This window comes from Hippoglossus stenolepis, chromosome 20 (assembly GCF_022539355.2).
Source record: "Hippoglossus stenolepis isolate QCI-W04-F060 chromosome 20, HSTE1.2, whole genome shotgun sequence".
Taxonomy (NCBI): Eukaryota; Metazoa; Chordata; class Actinopteri; order Pleuronectiformes; family Pleuronectidae; genus Hippoglossus; species Hippoglossus stenolepis.
Genome location: NC_061502.1, coordinates 19,888,710 through 19,904,136, shown reverse-complemented (window position 1 = coordinate 19,904,136; position 15,427 = coordinate 19,888,710). Strand labels below are relative to the sequence as shown.

The following is a 15,427-nucleotide window of genomic DNA, read 5'->3' as shown; positions in this document are numbered from 1 at the left end:
CCTCGTGCACACTCATGCAGCTTGAATCCCTCGTGCACACTCATGCAGCTTGAATCCCTCGTGCACACTCATGCAGCTTGAATCCCTCGTGCACACTCATGCAGCTTGAATCCTCGTGCACACCATGCACTTGATCCCTCGTGCACACGCATGCAGTCTGAATCCTGGCACACTCATGCAGCTTGAATCCCTCGTGCACACGCATGCAGTCTGAATCCCTCGTGCACACTCATGCAGTCTGAATCCCTCGTGCACACTCATGCAGTCTGAATCCCTCGTGGGAAATTCAGATTCTGCTTCTTCTTTTTCCTGGGATTTGTTGACAATAAGAAAAGTATCGTAACTTTATCTTCGTATCTTGATTTATTCCTGAGAGCCAATCACAGCATTCCTCCACATCACGGCTCAGTGCTGCCGTCAACGCCAATGAATGAGTTTGGAGAGGAGGGGGTGAGGATTAAAGCCTCTGTCTCTCCCTGTGCCCCCCCCCCCGCCCTCCTTTCTTTCTTCCTCCCTACCTTTCTTTGTCTTTCTCTCTTTCACTTTACATCTCTCTCTCTCTCTCTCTCTCTCTCTCTCTCTCTCTCTCTCTCTCTCTCTCTCTCTCTCTCTCTCTCTCTCTCTCTCTCTCTCTCTCTCTCTCCTCTCTCTCTCTCTCTCTCCTCTCTCTCTCTCTCTCTCTCTCTCTCTCTCTCTCTCTCTCTCTCTCTCTCTCTCTCTCTCTCTCTCTCTCTCTCTCTCTCTCTCTCCTCTCTCTCTCTCTCTCTCCCTCTCTCTCTCCCTCTCTCTCTCTCTCTCTCTCTCTCTCTCTCTCTCCTCTCTCTCTCTCTCTCTCTCTCTCTCTCTCTCTCTCTCCCCTCTCTCTCCCTCTCTCCCTCTCTCTCTCCTCTCTCTCTCTCTCTCCCTCTCCCTCTCTCCCTCTCTCTCTCTCCCTCTCTCTCTCCCCCTCTCTCTCTCTCTCTCTCTCTCTCTCTCTCTCTCTCTCTCTCCTTCTCTCTCTCTGGAGGATGTCACCATGGCGACAGCACCGAGTGGATGCTGCAGTATGAGGACCAGGAGGGATGCAGCCTGTCTCCCATGGCAACCGCTAGTATAGGATGTGAACATTGGTTCGGTTCGCCCACATTACCCCCCTCCCCTCCTTCCTTGCATCACTGCCACCATCCAGTGTCGCATATATATATATATATATATATATATATATATACCTGTATACCCCTCGGTTAGTAAAAAAAGCATTGCCATGGCGATGAATGTTGGCACATGCCGTTGCCGGGAGCGATGATCCTACCTAGCCTCACATATCTAGATGTAATTATCACGATGCTATTTCCGTCGCCTTGTTCACATTCTTCATGTCACAAAGTACTCACGTAAAAAAAAAAGTGTTAATAATAAAACTTTTGACTTTGTAAACAACTTGACGGATCAAACCCAAGAGAAATTCCACCCACGTCCATTAACAAAGAAGTGGATATTTATTTAGATATGGGGAAACTTCTGTGCTCGATTATGGATTTAACACCGGAGGATTTTAAAACAGACAAGAGTGGAGCTCATTGATTAATAATGTCCACTGATGTACTGAATCCTTCTCAATCAAGCTGTTGTGGCTAACAGTGGGCTAACTAAACTGTTTTATATAAACGGACTCAAAGTGACTTGCTAGCTGAGCAATATTAATGCAAACATCCCATAATGCAACTCTGCAGAAGCAGGTGTCAAATGGTCTTCTTTTAAAAAAATCTAACAAAAACCTAAATGTCTCCAGAAAGAAAAATCATGTTTGTGTTCCTGTTTCTTCTGTACATTGGAATCAGTTGATCTTTATATTGATAGATTATCGATCGACTGTAATTAATCTTAATGCATCAAATCAAACTGCAGCAGATCAGTTTAAGAGAAAATGTGATGATAGAACCCTCCCCTCTCTCTTTCCCTGCACATAATTACCATGCGTAGTCTCTCGCCCTTGTCTGCCGCGTTCCCTCGTTTCTGATCTGCTTTAATTACTACCGGAATTTTAATTGGCGGGAGACAGCAAGGTGGCTGAGGTCACTCTCTCACACACACACACACACACACACACACACACAACACACACACACACACACACACACACACACACACACACACACATTCAATACACACACACATAGTACACGCACACACACTCAAAAAAAACACACACACACACACACACAGGCAAGCTGGCAGTCTGACAGCCTATTGGGTAAAACTGGGGGGATCATTTGAGGTAAAATGTGTGTGTGTGTGTGTGTGTGTGTGTGTGTGTGTTTGTGTGTGTGTGTGTGTGTCTGTGTGTGTGTGTGTGTGTGTGTGTGTGTGTGTGTGTGTGTGTGTGTGTGTTATCGGGAAGGAATATTGCTGCAGTGCTGTGTGGTGAATGAATTGGATTTAATCGCAGTTTCTCTTCAAACAAAGCTTTGTTGGCATTTCTGACATTTCAGGTTTCTGCAAACATCAAACATATTAATGTAATAATACCTTAATTGGATTATAGGGAATTGAATATATATCTTTTTATGGAGAAACACTGAAACACGGAAGACAATGATGAAAGGAGGTGAAAAAACGATGCATCAATCTGAAGCAGAGACGATCTCATTGAATTTACTTTGCTATTATTAATATAAAAATATGATAATAATGTAAATGATTTCAGGGAGAAAGTACTGGATGTACGACTTATTATTCAGTCCGTCAGGTGGAGCTGAATTTGTGGAAAATGTGGTGAAAGATTTTATTTCAGTGATGTGAAATAGATAAAGACACTATGTCCTTTGGAGTTCCACAGGGGTTAATCCTAGGTCCTCTTTTATTGTCCTTCCACGTGGATCACATTTAGTTGGAGCTTTTTGTGAAGATGCTGATGATGGTCAACTATATCATGCTGTGGAATTCCTGCAGCGATGGCAAATAGTCTCGTACTTTAACACGTGCATCAGATTGGAGGTTTTGCCCTGAAGCTAAATGCTTTCAAACTCGCACACTGTGACAAAAAAGCTAATGAATATCATCGTATTAAAGAGATAACAACGTTTAAAGGGATTTATAATTTGTGGCATTTGTTTGTTGATTGATAAAAGAAAAAGTTGAGTTTGAATGGTTTTCATGCTTTAATCTGCAGGTTTGGTTTTATTCTGAAAAGCAGCGTCACCTCCTCCAATTCATCCTCAAGCACAAAACAAGCGCTTTCATATGGAAATGGCCTAATTGATTTCGTAAAATCCACATTAAAGCCGTGTATAATTGTGCTTGCTGTTTTGGAGCAATTAAAGCAGAATTTTGCCAACAGTTAATGACTATTATGGGATTTGCGTAATTGAGGCCCCGGTTGAATAAGCTTTGGGGTTTTTTTTGTCAGCGGCTGATTCTCCTCCTCAGTGAGAGCGAGTGTTAAAAATCCTCTTCGGGGTTTTAACACGTGAACAACGAGCACTTTGACCTCTGAGCCACGGACCCTCGTGATGATGACGTTGACCCCGACGGTCGACTCTCAAACGATTCTCTGCTCATCTCCGGGAACGAGAAACCGACTCAGAATCAGGACGACGTGAAATGTGTTTGTTGGTTTGAACCTTCATACGTTTTCATGCTGATAGAAACAACCGAGTCAAATGAAATGTCATGTATGCTCACTTTATATTTGTTACTGTTTTGTGATTTAATAGATATTTATGTTGAGATATTAACAATAATCCTCTTTGTTTTAATTGTGAGCACAAGACAATGACCTTGGAGAATTTCTTACTGCCTAAAATGTGATGTTTCAATTTTCAGTTTCAGCAAGACTGTTTCAGCCAATCACACAATGGCAGTAAATGAGGTTTAGTAGTTTTCTTATGAAACCATATTTAATCCAGATTTTTATTCGTATCTGCTCCAAATTACACTTTTTAAAAAATCAAGATCCATGAATTATTCTCTTAGAAATCAACAAAAATTGTAAAAAATCTCACAATGTTAAAGAAAGTTAAAAAATGTATAAATCCACGATCCGCCCCCTGATCCAGATCCACACTAGAATCTAAAGAGTTCTTCTCTGACCCAAACCGCACCTTCCATCAAGTTTCATGGAAAGACGTTCTGGATTTTTTTCTGTTCTCTTGCTGACAAACAAATACAGATGAAAACCTAACGTCCTTAGCAGAGGTTATGACTACGTGGCTTCATATTGTGAAATCGTTGGCTGATTGCTCCATCGTCTCCCTGAAAACACCCAGATTGTGTTTTTCATGCCGGCTCCGAACCGCACAGCACATAGCTTTACTATTTACATGATTAAAAACTCAGACAGCTGTTGGTTTACCACAGCCTCCAGTCTCCTGTGGATTTTATGCCTCCAGTCTGGATTCATCCAAGTATCAATGGGTCTGCGCTGCTCCTTCCTTTAACACTGACAAGTGAAATGGCTCAAATCAGGGGCAGCACTTTCAACTTCATTGCGACGACGGAGGAGATGTGCACAGCAGTCCATGTAAATAATTTAATGCAACATTTTTTTCAGTTTTGTGAAAAAAAAATTAGCTTATAAAAAAAGACCTTAAGACTTAATGCAATCTTTGCAGCTTGAAGTGAACGAGACGTCCCACTGGGACTCTTTGATATTCATACTGGGACTCGTGTTTTTCTCTTTGGGACGATCTCAAATGTGACATTGGTAGAATTGCTCTGAAGTTGTTTGATGTAAAACAGTCAAATACAATGATTTCTAGATATACTAAGTTTTACAGTTCAAGTCCCACTCCAGTAAAAATCCCCCTGATGACCTTAAATTGGCTGAACCCCGACTCATTGACTGGGATCTATGTTTATGCTGATGTGGCCCCGCCCCTGCTCCCAGTCTCCCCAGCCTCACAGCGCCACCTGCAGTCGAGGAGCCTTTTCCAGCTGCTGAGCTCCACCCACAAGTTCATAGGATTGGTTTCTTAGGTTTGTGACATCACAAGCCCGGACTGTTTGAATCAGTTTTTTTTAATACTGGCATTTCCTCACTGTGGTGTTAAGGTGGAAATACTCAAAATATGTATTTTATATATCTACTAAAAAGACCTTTAGACTTAATGCAATATTTTCTTCAAGGGAACGAGACGTTCCGCTGTGTCTCCTTTAATATTCACATTGGGACTCGTGTTTCTCTCTCTGGGACAATTTCACATGTGACATTGGTAGAATTGCTCTGAAGTTGTTTGAGGACATTACAGAAAAGTAATATTCACTAATTTCTTGGATAAACAACAAAAATAGTGTAAAACTGTAACACACAGCATATAAAGTATAAAGACAATTTCCATGTCACAGTGAAATGATCATAATTAGACAATCTGAGTTGTGTTGATAGCAGAACAATATTTGTGATCTCTTCCATCGAACAGATGTGGAGCTCAACTTTTATCAGTCCAGCTGTGACCTTTTGTCTATAAACCAATAATTCTGAAAGGCCAAAAATCAAATATAACCAAGCTCCCAGCCAAGTGGAGCTCTCCTCTGAATGTCGGTGGTTTTCTGGCTGTGTTGTATTAAATGTTAGCCAGCTCTGGCCCGCATGTGTCTGCCAGAGTTGGCTCAGTTCTCCAGACTTGTTTGACCTTAGAATCAGCTGCAGTTAGCAGTGGGAGGCGAAGCTTTGGGCCAGTGAAGTTAAAGATAAAATCACGCAAATGATCAAATAGTGGATATGAGAACAAAGATGGCCGCTGATCATGTATGCGCCCTCTGTCTCGCCTCAGTGTCTACGGCTGCCCGCTGGCCAAGAAGAGGAAGGCTCTGGAAAAACAGCCGCTGGAGCCGGCTGCCAAGAGGAGGCCCTTTCTCACCTCCTGCCCGGGCGAGGAGGAGGAGGAGGAGGAAGCCAGTGCCTACACCAGCTACGAGAACCAAGCCATAGAGGCAGGGGATGTGGGGAAGGAGCAAGGGGAGGTAGCGGAGGATGAGGAGGAGGAAGAGGATGGGGAGAGAGAGGGAGATGAGGAGGAGGTGGAGGATGAGTTCTCAGAGGACAACGAGGAGCAGGGCGATGAGGAGGAGGAGGAAGAAGATGAGCTAGAGGTGGAGAGAGCGGTTACGACAGTAGGAGGAGAGAGGGCAGAGGAGGAGGAGGAAGAGGAGGAGGAGGATGGGATGGACGACGAGGAGGAGGAGGTGGATGATGGCGATGATGAGGAGGAGCAGGAGGACGAGGGAGATGAAGATGAGCAAGAGGACGAAGAGGAGGAGGAAGAGGAGCATAATCATCAGCAGGGTGAGTCACAAAAAAGTTTCTACTCATGTTTCATTGATGTAATAAAATTAGTTTTTTTTTTATGTGTAATTCAAATGTTTTAGTTGAGTCCATATTCATATTTATCATCTGTACTGCTGCCAGCCACCAGGGGGCGATCCAGATGTTTTGGCTTCACGTTTTGTCATTTCGTCCATCTCTATATAAAGTCATTGGTTTATATTCATATTTAGGTGGCAGCAAATTGAGGCTGACGTTTTTAGTGCCGGTGGTGAACTGACTGTGCTCGTTTCAAATAACGTGTAGAAAACGTGAAGACGTTTACGATCGATATTCCCACATGAGGTCACTTTAAATATTCGTGATGTTAGTTCACGACATCACTCACTCCCATTTTTTCTTCTGTAGTTTTGGGGGTTTTGACTTTGGGGTTTGTTTGTGATGAGCTGCTGTTTGGATCTGAGATGGAGAGGAAGAAGGAGGGTGGATCTGGGACCTTTAGGGGGCGCTGTTTCCCTCTGCTCCTCGTTCCTGGTTTGCAGACTATGAACACCAGGGGGTCTCACACTAAGTCCTTGACTACACTACTGCAGATGTTTTACAAAATACAAAAGGAGTCCAGCGGCAGGTCTGTTTTCTGCAACGGCTCAATTACAGCACTTTTACAGTTTCAGAAAGAAAACTGCAACCAGCCTCAGCACAGGTCAAGAAACCAGCCGGTTCCCAACAGGCCGGTTGAGAACAGACTCTGAACTGGTGTTTAAACACTTCCACCAGAGGCAGTTTAGAGGAAGTGAATTGCATGTCTGTTGGAAATAGGAAATAAACAGTGATCTTCAGAGTCTGATCCCGTGTTGACTCCTCTGTGGCTCTAAAGTCGCTATCTACTCATTTCCAAGAGTCATGATAGCAAAGCCTGTTCTTGGTCACATGACATGAACAGAAATGACTGATGCTGTCATTTCTCTGCTGAGGGCAGTGTCTTCGACTTGTTTTCCAGATGTCAAACATCTGCTGAGATCCCATCGTATTTGAATTTGTCTGAAAAGGAGACATGCAGCAGGTCTGGAGCCGCAGAGACGTTAACAGCTAATTGAACAGTGAGACGGCGTCTGGAGGACCGGCTCACATTCAGCTCCAGTTCTGGGTCAAGCTGGTGTCCACCCTCGGCTGCAGTCTGCAGTGGTGGAGCGGTGACGCTGAGCAGAGTCGCTGGTAGACCAGATGCTCGGCGCTCTCCCTCCCACCACGTTTCCCTCGATTCCCCCCCAACACCCCCCGTGTCCTCAATCGCTTCTGACAGCGCTTCACGAATAATCGGGAGAGGAGCTCTGCTGAGTTATTAACTCTCACCCTCCCTCCCCCCTCCCCGTTCCCAGCCTCGTCTCGGCGGACGTGTCACATGCGCTCTGCCTCGGCTTCTCCTCCTGAGGATATTTATGGCTCCTGAATCGGAGCACCTCACACGCCTCCCTTTTCAATTTCTCTGCTCTCATTCGCCGTCGCTGTCCCCAAAATCAACAGCGAGGCTTAGCGGGGAGAGCGGCGCTGCTCTGCACAGCTCTGGGTTGTGTGTTTTCTGTGGGTAAACAGTGGATGATAATTGGGAGGGATGCAGATAATGTATTCAGGAATATGAGAAGAAAGTGGGTTCATCAGCGCAGTTGATTAGAGGACGTAACAGCTTTGTTTCCTTTTCATCTGCAGGATTTTCTTCTTTTAATAAAGGAGCAGAACGTGACTTTATCTACAGAATGAATCCACACATCGTCTGTATTTTGGACCAATTACCTGCTGCTTATGTTGTTTAGGAAACTAAGCTAATGGGTAAAAAACGGCTTTGATGTGAGATGGATTTTTGGCTTTAAAAGGTTTTTCCTCCGTCTTTCCTGACAGCAGAGAACCACTATAAACCCGGTGGACAATCAAAGCTCCTTCCAGGCCAGAAGGACGACAACAACAACAGCTGCCCCGTCGGCGCTGGAAACAGCACCGGAGAAGATTACGAGAACTACGACGAATTGGTCGCGAAGTCGCTGCTCAACCTGGGCAAGATCGCAGAAGACGCCGCCTACCAGGCCATGACTGAGTCCGAGATGAACAGCAATTCCTCCAACAGTGCCGGAGAGGATGACGAGGACGAGGAGGATGACGTCAGCGAGCGTGGCGACAGGAAGGGCGAGCTGAGCGTGGACCTGGACAGCGACGTGGTCAGGGAGACGGTGGACTCCCTGAAGCTCCTGGCGCAGGGTCACGGCGCCATGCTGCCCGAGGACGGCTACCCAGAGGGCATCATGGTGGAGGACTGCGGCCACGCTAACGGGCGTTCCGGCCACGGGGTCAGGCTTCATGCGGACGAGAGCGAGGAGGAGGTGTGTCTCAGCAGTCTGGAGTGTCTGAGGAACCAGTGCTTCGATCTGGCTCGGAAGCTGAGTGAGGCCCAGCCGGCGGATCGCCCCGCCATCCACGCCCTCCACCAACAACTCCAACACCAGACAGACACGCACATGGTGCATCACCAGAACAGGTGTGTACGTCCTCGGATCTCTTTTATTCCTCACGTTGGTGTTTAGAGATGAGAGTTGAGACACTTATTAAATATAATGAAATATCACAGCATTAAAGTTTCAGTAAAATAAATGATAAATATATCGATGTGTCGGACGACAAATCCGATGTTCAAACTCTTTATCGCTCCAGACTTTATCTTTTTTGAGAACAGATTTGGATCTTTGGTGACTGACACCTGCACAGTCAACTTTTTTATCCCACTGTCAGGTACGAGAGCTGCCAGCAGGGGGCGCTGGACGAGCCCCGGTCCCTGGAGCGCAGCTACTCCGACATGGTGAACCTGATGAAGCTGGAGGAGCAGCTGAGCCCGGCGTCCAGAGGCTACCCCACCAGCTGCAGCCAGGAGGGCGACGAAGACACCACGTCCGTGGCCTCCGACCGCTCGGACGAGACCTTCGACATGGCCAAGGGAAATCTGTCGCTGCTGGAGAAGGCCATCGCTATGGAGTCAGAGAGGGCAAAGGTCATGAGGGACCGGATGGCCTCGGAGCACGCGCTGCCCCGGCGTGATCACCACCACCACCACCACCACCATCACCACGGCCACGGGGAGCACAGCTCGAGGCTGAGCAGCGGGGGAGAGGAGCGCAAGTCCAGGATGCACCACGACGGGTTGAAGAGGGCGTACTACCCTAAAGGTAAGAAGCCAAACCCACACTCTGACCTTTACTCAGTTACTATTGATCCGTGTTCAGCAAACTTGTTACACTTTATATTGATTTTCCAGGTTTGTGGTCACTGCTGCAAAAAAATAGTCTGTATCGAGTTTCCAGTCGTCTCATAAAATGTCAGTCACCTCTCGCTGATGCTTTGACCTCTGACCTGCAGAATAACGTGTCGTGAAATACATTTGCTCTTAAAACAATACTTTCAATTCAGGAGGAGTTTATTCTGCGGTGTTCGTAACGTCTGACATCAGGGAAAGAGAAGCTGTTGTCTGGGACGTTTTTTTTAATAGTTTTTTTATCCCAGGACTATTTTTACCGTGACGCCTGGACTTCCTGTGGCAGGTTTAGTTCTGTCAGTCCGTCAGTGTGCAGCTCCGTCATCAAACCACAGCACTGCAGCAGGACTGTGTTCGTTTAGCAGTCACAGTCACACAAGCTGTTTTCAGACATGAAGCACGGTCCAGAGATCGTCCGGTTCAGTGGAAAGATCAGTGTTGTTGTTCACAGCTCATCCACACCGGCGTCGGCCGTCATCACCAGAAGCTCTGGAATCTCCTCGTCTTTCCAAGTTGACGTCTTCGTCTTCTACGTGTACGGCTCCTCTTCTTCATCCTGAGATGTTTGTGTTCTTCCAGTTTCACGTCCGTCACGTGTTAGAAACCTCGTCCACACGTCCACTCGCTCACTCTGACATTTTACAGACATTTCACGAGGAGGCTGCAGGAAAATATCGGAGCAACTCGGACTTAGGTGCATGTCTGAAAGCAGCTTAGGTCTTGTTTTATTTTTCATCTTTAATAAAATGTGAAGGATGATTTCAGGACACACAGCAGTGTTCATCAACATGACATTTTCCTTCTGTATTCTCACATGGACTCATTCAGACATGTTACCAAGGGGCTGCGGGGAAAGTTCTGGGAAACGTCCCGAGCGACTGACTCGGATGTTTGTGCTCTCACTTACAGCCCCTCTGGAAAATGTCAGGAAAACGTCCAGACTTTGGTGTGAAAGCAGCTTTTGAGGATAAAAACTCAACAAAGACTTGTTTGTTCTCAACATCAAAAACTCCTGAAAATTGCTATTGTTTGAATTGTATTCATCAAGTCGTCATCTGATCAGTTTTCTTTCCAAACGCTGCCAATTTCACATCAACTCTTCGTATTACATTTGACCCCAGGCAGCTTTTAATCCAAAAATCTGAACCCGGGTCAGCAGGGAGGAAGTTTATCTTGTGAGTCTGACTTATTGTAACCTTCACTGCTGCAGCAGCCTGAGGCGTCACTTCTGGATCATGAAACTAACACATAACTGTAACTTTAATGTCTGTCTCTCTCCCCTGATCCCAACATTTCTCTGCACATTTCTGGCTTGAATTAGTTTTCTAACCTCTAGGCTCTTAAAACCTGTTATTTCAGGAATGCTGTGCTCGGCTGCCGATGAGATAATGGGCGCTCATTTTCTGCATTCAGGACCAACGCGGTTTTGTTTTGCAGATGCACGGTTCTTCTCTGACAGCAGCTTATGTTGTTAAAGTCGGCCGGTGTGTCAGGCATGAGGAATGGCAATCTGCACGGCCTGTTAGGAGAGCAAATCTCATCTGTGGGACGCTATCTGCGGCCTATTCCTCCAAATCCACTCAAATGCAGCCCGGCCGCCGCTGGGAGGGAGTCGGTGCGGTGCAGTAATCAGATGCGCAACAGACTCTGATTGGCTTCAGACGGCTTCGTTAGCACAGAGGAATGTCTTTGTTAGCGCAAAGAGGTTTTTTATTAGCTCACAGAAAAACGCTTTCTTGGTGACGTGTCAGAAATCAACCAAGGACGATGAACCAACTCCAGGTAGTTTCTGGAACAAAGATTCCACCTGAGCCGGAATGGAGACAAACACTTTACCCAAACCTGTTCACTTTCGTTTTCTCCGTCCCATCTCTCTCTCTTTCTGTCCTCTCCAGACTCTTCCAGGGGCGAGAAGAAGGAGAGCAAGTGTCCGACGCCGGGCTGCGACGGGACAGGTCACGTGACGGGTCTGTACCCGCACCACCGCAGCCTGTCCGGATGTCCCCACAAAGACCGAGTCCCGCCTGAGAGTAGGTCCCACTGCCTGGACGTTGTGCTGCACTGAAAACACTCAGATAAGAACAATCTGACAAGTCATTTGAGACCAAACACAACTTCAGTCTGATGCTGCAAACGTTTGGCTTCATGAATCAAATTACCAAACTGTATGTATCATAAAAACCCCGCCCACACACACACACTTGACCAATCAGGAGTCAGTGTCAGCTGTCAATCATGACGTCTCAGCCTGTCTATCAAATAACTAATTAAAACCAAAGTGATCAGAAACACTTGAACAAACATCAGAGGGATAAGAACGACCTGAAATTACATTTTACTGAACCAATTAAATTATCTCTGCCTCTGAGGAAACTTTTATTCTTTTTATATCTTCCTTAATTTCCTCTTAAAACTAATGAAAACACAAGTGCCCCACAAGCTGATGTCTCATCTGACGACAGTGTGTCACCCACCCCAGAGAACAAGTAAATCCCCGTAAATACAGAATCATTTCTGTTATTATTTTTACTTCATGACCCAAAATGTACTGAATTATACATATAACTCAATTTAAACGTCAAATCAAGCAGATATTTGGGTTTGGTTGAATATAAAAGATTTAAAAATGACTTGTCAGATGTTTGCACCTTTGTCGCAGTGAGAGTTTGACAATGTCGAGCATGTGACCGTCCACCATCATGCACCCGTCCTGCATGACATCTGTGTGCTTGTGTTAAGTCGAAAGTGTTTTTATTGATGCGTCAGGTTTGACTTCCCGAGTACGACTGTGGAGCTGAAGCTTTTCTCTTAATTCACGAGTAAACGATTTGTCATTTTATAAATCAGAATTTGAGGAATGTGTGAGAGAGAGTATTTGGGCGACTCATGGATTTTAGCATCTGTTCGATCGTTAGAGGAGCGAGAACTCAAGGTAACGTGTGATAGCTGTGAAATATTATCAAGGTTGTGAGTTTCAAAGAGCACAGCACTTTGAAATCTGATTTGAATAGTTTCAGGTTTTATGTTTTCTGTGGCACAAGCGTGTTCTTTTATTTGCTCAGTTTGTGTCGTCCTCCTTTACTTTCTGTTCCTCCTCCTCATCACACCTGCCTGACGTCTGCTTCTGGTTTCTGTGGCGCTGATGTGACGTGAACAGAGTCAGTGTGATTCACCGAACACTCACACAACCACCACAACACAACCACCACAACATCCACCGGCTTTAATTACACACACGGAAGACACTCAGACCTGTCCACATTTAATCAGGACTCAAAATATCAGATTTTATTAAAACCCTAACCCGACTATTCCTGATGATGACGTAGATAGAACTTGTAATTATTATAATTGCAGTATTTAGGTTTATCTGAACACGCCACTCTAACCAATCCAGCTTTATATATATACACATAAATAAATCAATAAATGTAGAACTGCAAAAATAGATAAATAAATGTAGAAGTGTATTAATAAATACATTGATAAATGTATAAATAAATAAATGTAGGAATACAGAAATAAATGTAGGAATAAATACATACATTGAGAAATTTATAGCCTTTTTCTTTGCAAACTGTATTTTTTTTTCATTTATTCATATATCTATTTATGTAATTTTTTTGTAAGTATTTATATTTAAGTTGGAGTAACTTTAAATATCGTAGTTTGTACTAGTTTGCAATACCAGAAAATATGTGAAAACTAAAATGATTATTCAACGTGTCATAAATATCATTTAAAATAACAACTGAACATAAAACTGTTGATGGACACGAACAATTTAAACAACGACCAGAACCTCATCACTCAAACTAATCTCCATGTTGCATCGTGCTGTGACGTGTGTGTGTCCGGCGTCTCGTGGTGCAGCCGTGGTCTGTGCATGCCTAACCGCCGTAGCTGAGCGCCCGGTAACTCTCCTGTCTGCTCCTAACCCTCGCTGTCTTTCTCACCTTCTCCTGTCTGTCAAAGTCCTTGCCATGTATGAAAATGTTTTAAAGTGCCCCACCCCTGGCTGCTCCGGACGGGGCCATGTCAATAGCAACAGGAACTCGCACCGCAGGTGAGTGAGCGAGCGGCGTGCAGCCCGGCCGCTGACAATACGTGAATGTGACGGGTTTACAGCACAGAGAGTGGAAGTGTGTGTTTGAGGGAGACTGTCGAACATTAGTCATTTCACTGGTGCCTATTTGTTTTCTGGTTCAGAGGTCAGAGGTCAGAGCGACTCGGATACATCTGAAAAGTCTTAAACCAAACCAGAGTTCATACATCCACCGAGGCCCAACAGCCATGTTTGTTTAGATAAAGTTTGAAACCCACTCTATTTCTCTATTTGTTATCGTACAGCAGCTGAAAGACTCGGCTTCCAATGTCACCGCGTTTAAATCTGCTCGATCAAATTTCTATTTATTACACAAACTCACAGACATCAGTCCCTTTAATATGTCTTCATTAAGATTCATTAATTATTCTCTGAGAAATCAGTGAAAATGTCAAAACACGCCCCCTGTCTCTTCTAAAGAGAGTACAAACTCCTAGATCCTCCCCTTTTTCCAGATCCGAACCCCAAATGGAAATCGTTTGTGTAGTTTTTTGCGTAACCCTGCTGACACACAAATGTACCGGGGTGAAAACAGAACCTCCCGGGTGGAGGTACTGATTCTCCTTCAGAACGAGTCAGGCTTCGTTAGCGTCGACCATTCGATGACTCAGCATTTGGACTTTTTCACTCGCAGCTGTTATTGGTTCTTCTCTGAGTCTTTTGAACAAATGTTGTTTTAAGATGATGAAGTCATGTCTCTGTTGACATTTCTGAGCAGTGGCCTTGTTCCCCCGCTTTTAAAATTCAAGGCAATTTTGGTTCAACTCACACATGAGCGGCCATATATATTATATATATATATATATTATTATATAGACTCGTTTTTTGGTACAAAATTCTCAGCAAAAAGTGTTGGAACGTTTTTAAGTGAAGATGCACGTGGGAAATGTGCTTTTATTAAAATGTTGTCATGTTTGAGCTGAAGGTGTGTCTGCAACACATCAGCAGTTCAGCTGTTTAACAGGCAGAGCAGATACACACACAGGCAAACACACACAGGCTCAGACACACACACACACACACACACAGGCAAACACACACAGGCTCACACACACACAGGCAAACACACACACACACACACACACACACACACACACACACACAGGCAAACACACACAGGCTCAGCCACACACACAAACACACACACACACACACACAGGCAAACACACACAGGTCTCACACACACACACACACACACACACAGGCAAACACACACAGGCTCAGCCACACACACGCACGCACGCACACACACACAGGCACACGCATACACTTATTTTGAATTATGTAAAGTAATTAGGATTCACACTCTCTCTCTCTCTCACACACACACACATAGAGCCTCAGATTGCAGACACTGTTTTGTGCACACAGCCTCACTGGAACACACATTCACTACTCACACACACACACACACACACACACACACACACACACACACACACACACTCACACAGTCAGACACTTACAAATTAGCTCACAGACAGCAGCACACGTGCGCTGGCAGACAGGAGCGCGCACACAGACGTGGCTGCAGGGTGTGTTATGTAGCACAGCTCCGCTGGGAGAGGAAACAAAGCACCAGCTAGCTAGCTTAGCTGCTGTTAGCCACCAGCTCACACTGCTTTCATCTCTGGCCGTCGCCATGGAAACTCCTCCATCGCAGCAGCAGCAGCAGCAGCTGAGCTGATCCGTCACACTTAGTGTGTGTGTGTGTGCGTGTGCGTGCATGCCAGTGTGTGTGTGCTGGCAGTAACAACATCCCCGTCGGTATGTGAAGTTTATG

General features: G+C 45.2%; 1 protein-coding gene across 10 annotated transcripts in view; it reads left to right on the top strand.

The window, feature by feature from the left end:
* Window positions 1-15,427, top strand: part of myt1la (myelin transcription factor 1-like, a) — a 52,785-nt gene that overhangs the window by 20,073 nt on the left and 17,285 nt on the right. For 4 of the 10 annotated variants that reach the window (XM_035144405.2, XM_035144406.2, XM_035144399.2 and 1 more), the window contains exons 6-10: window positions 5,754-6,265; window positions 8,141-8,771; window positions 8,999-9,453; window positions 11,435-11,569; window positions 13,515-13,605. In XM_035144405.2, the coding sequence (XP_035000296.1) occupies window positions 5,754-6,265; window positions 8,141-8,771; window positions 8,999-9,453; window positions 11,435-11,569; window positions 13,515-13,605 (1,824 nt within the window). The remainder of the gene's footprint in view (window positions 1-5,753; window positions 6,266-8,140; window positions 8,772-8,998; window positions 9,454-11,434; window positions 11,570-13,514; window positions 13,606-15,427) is intronic. The other 6 variants (XM_035144408.2, XM_035144403.2, XM_035144402.2 and 3 more) reach the window with 3 other exon arrangements.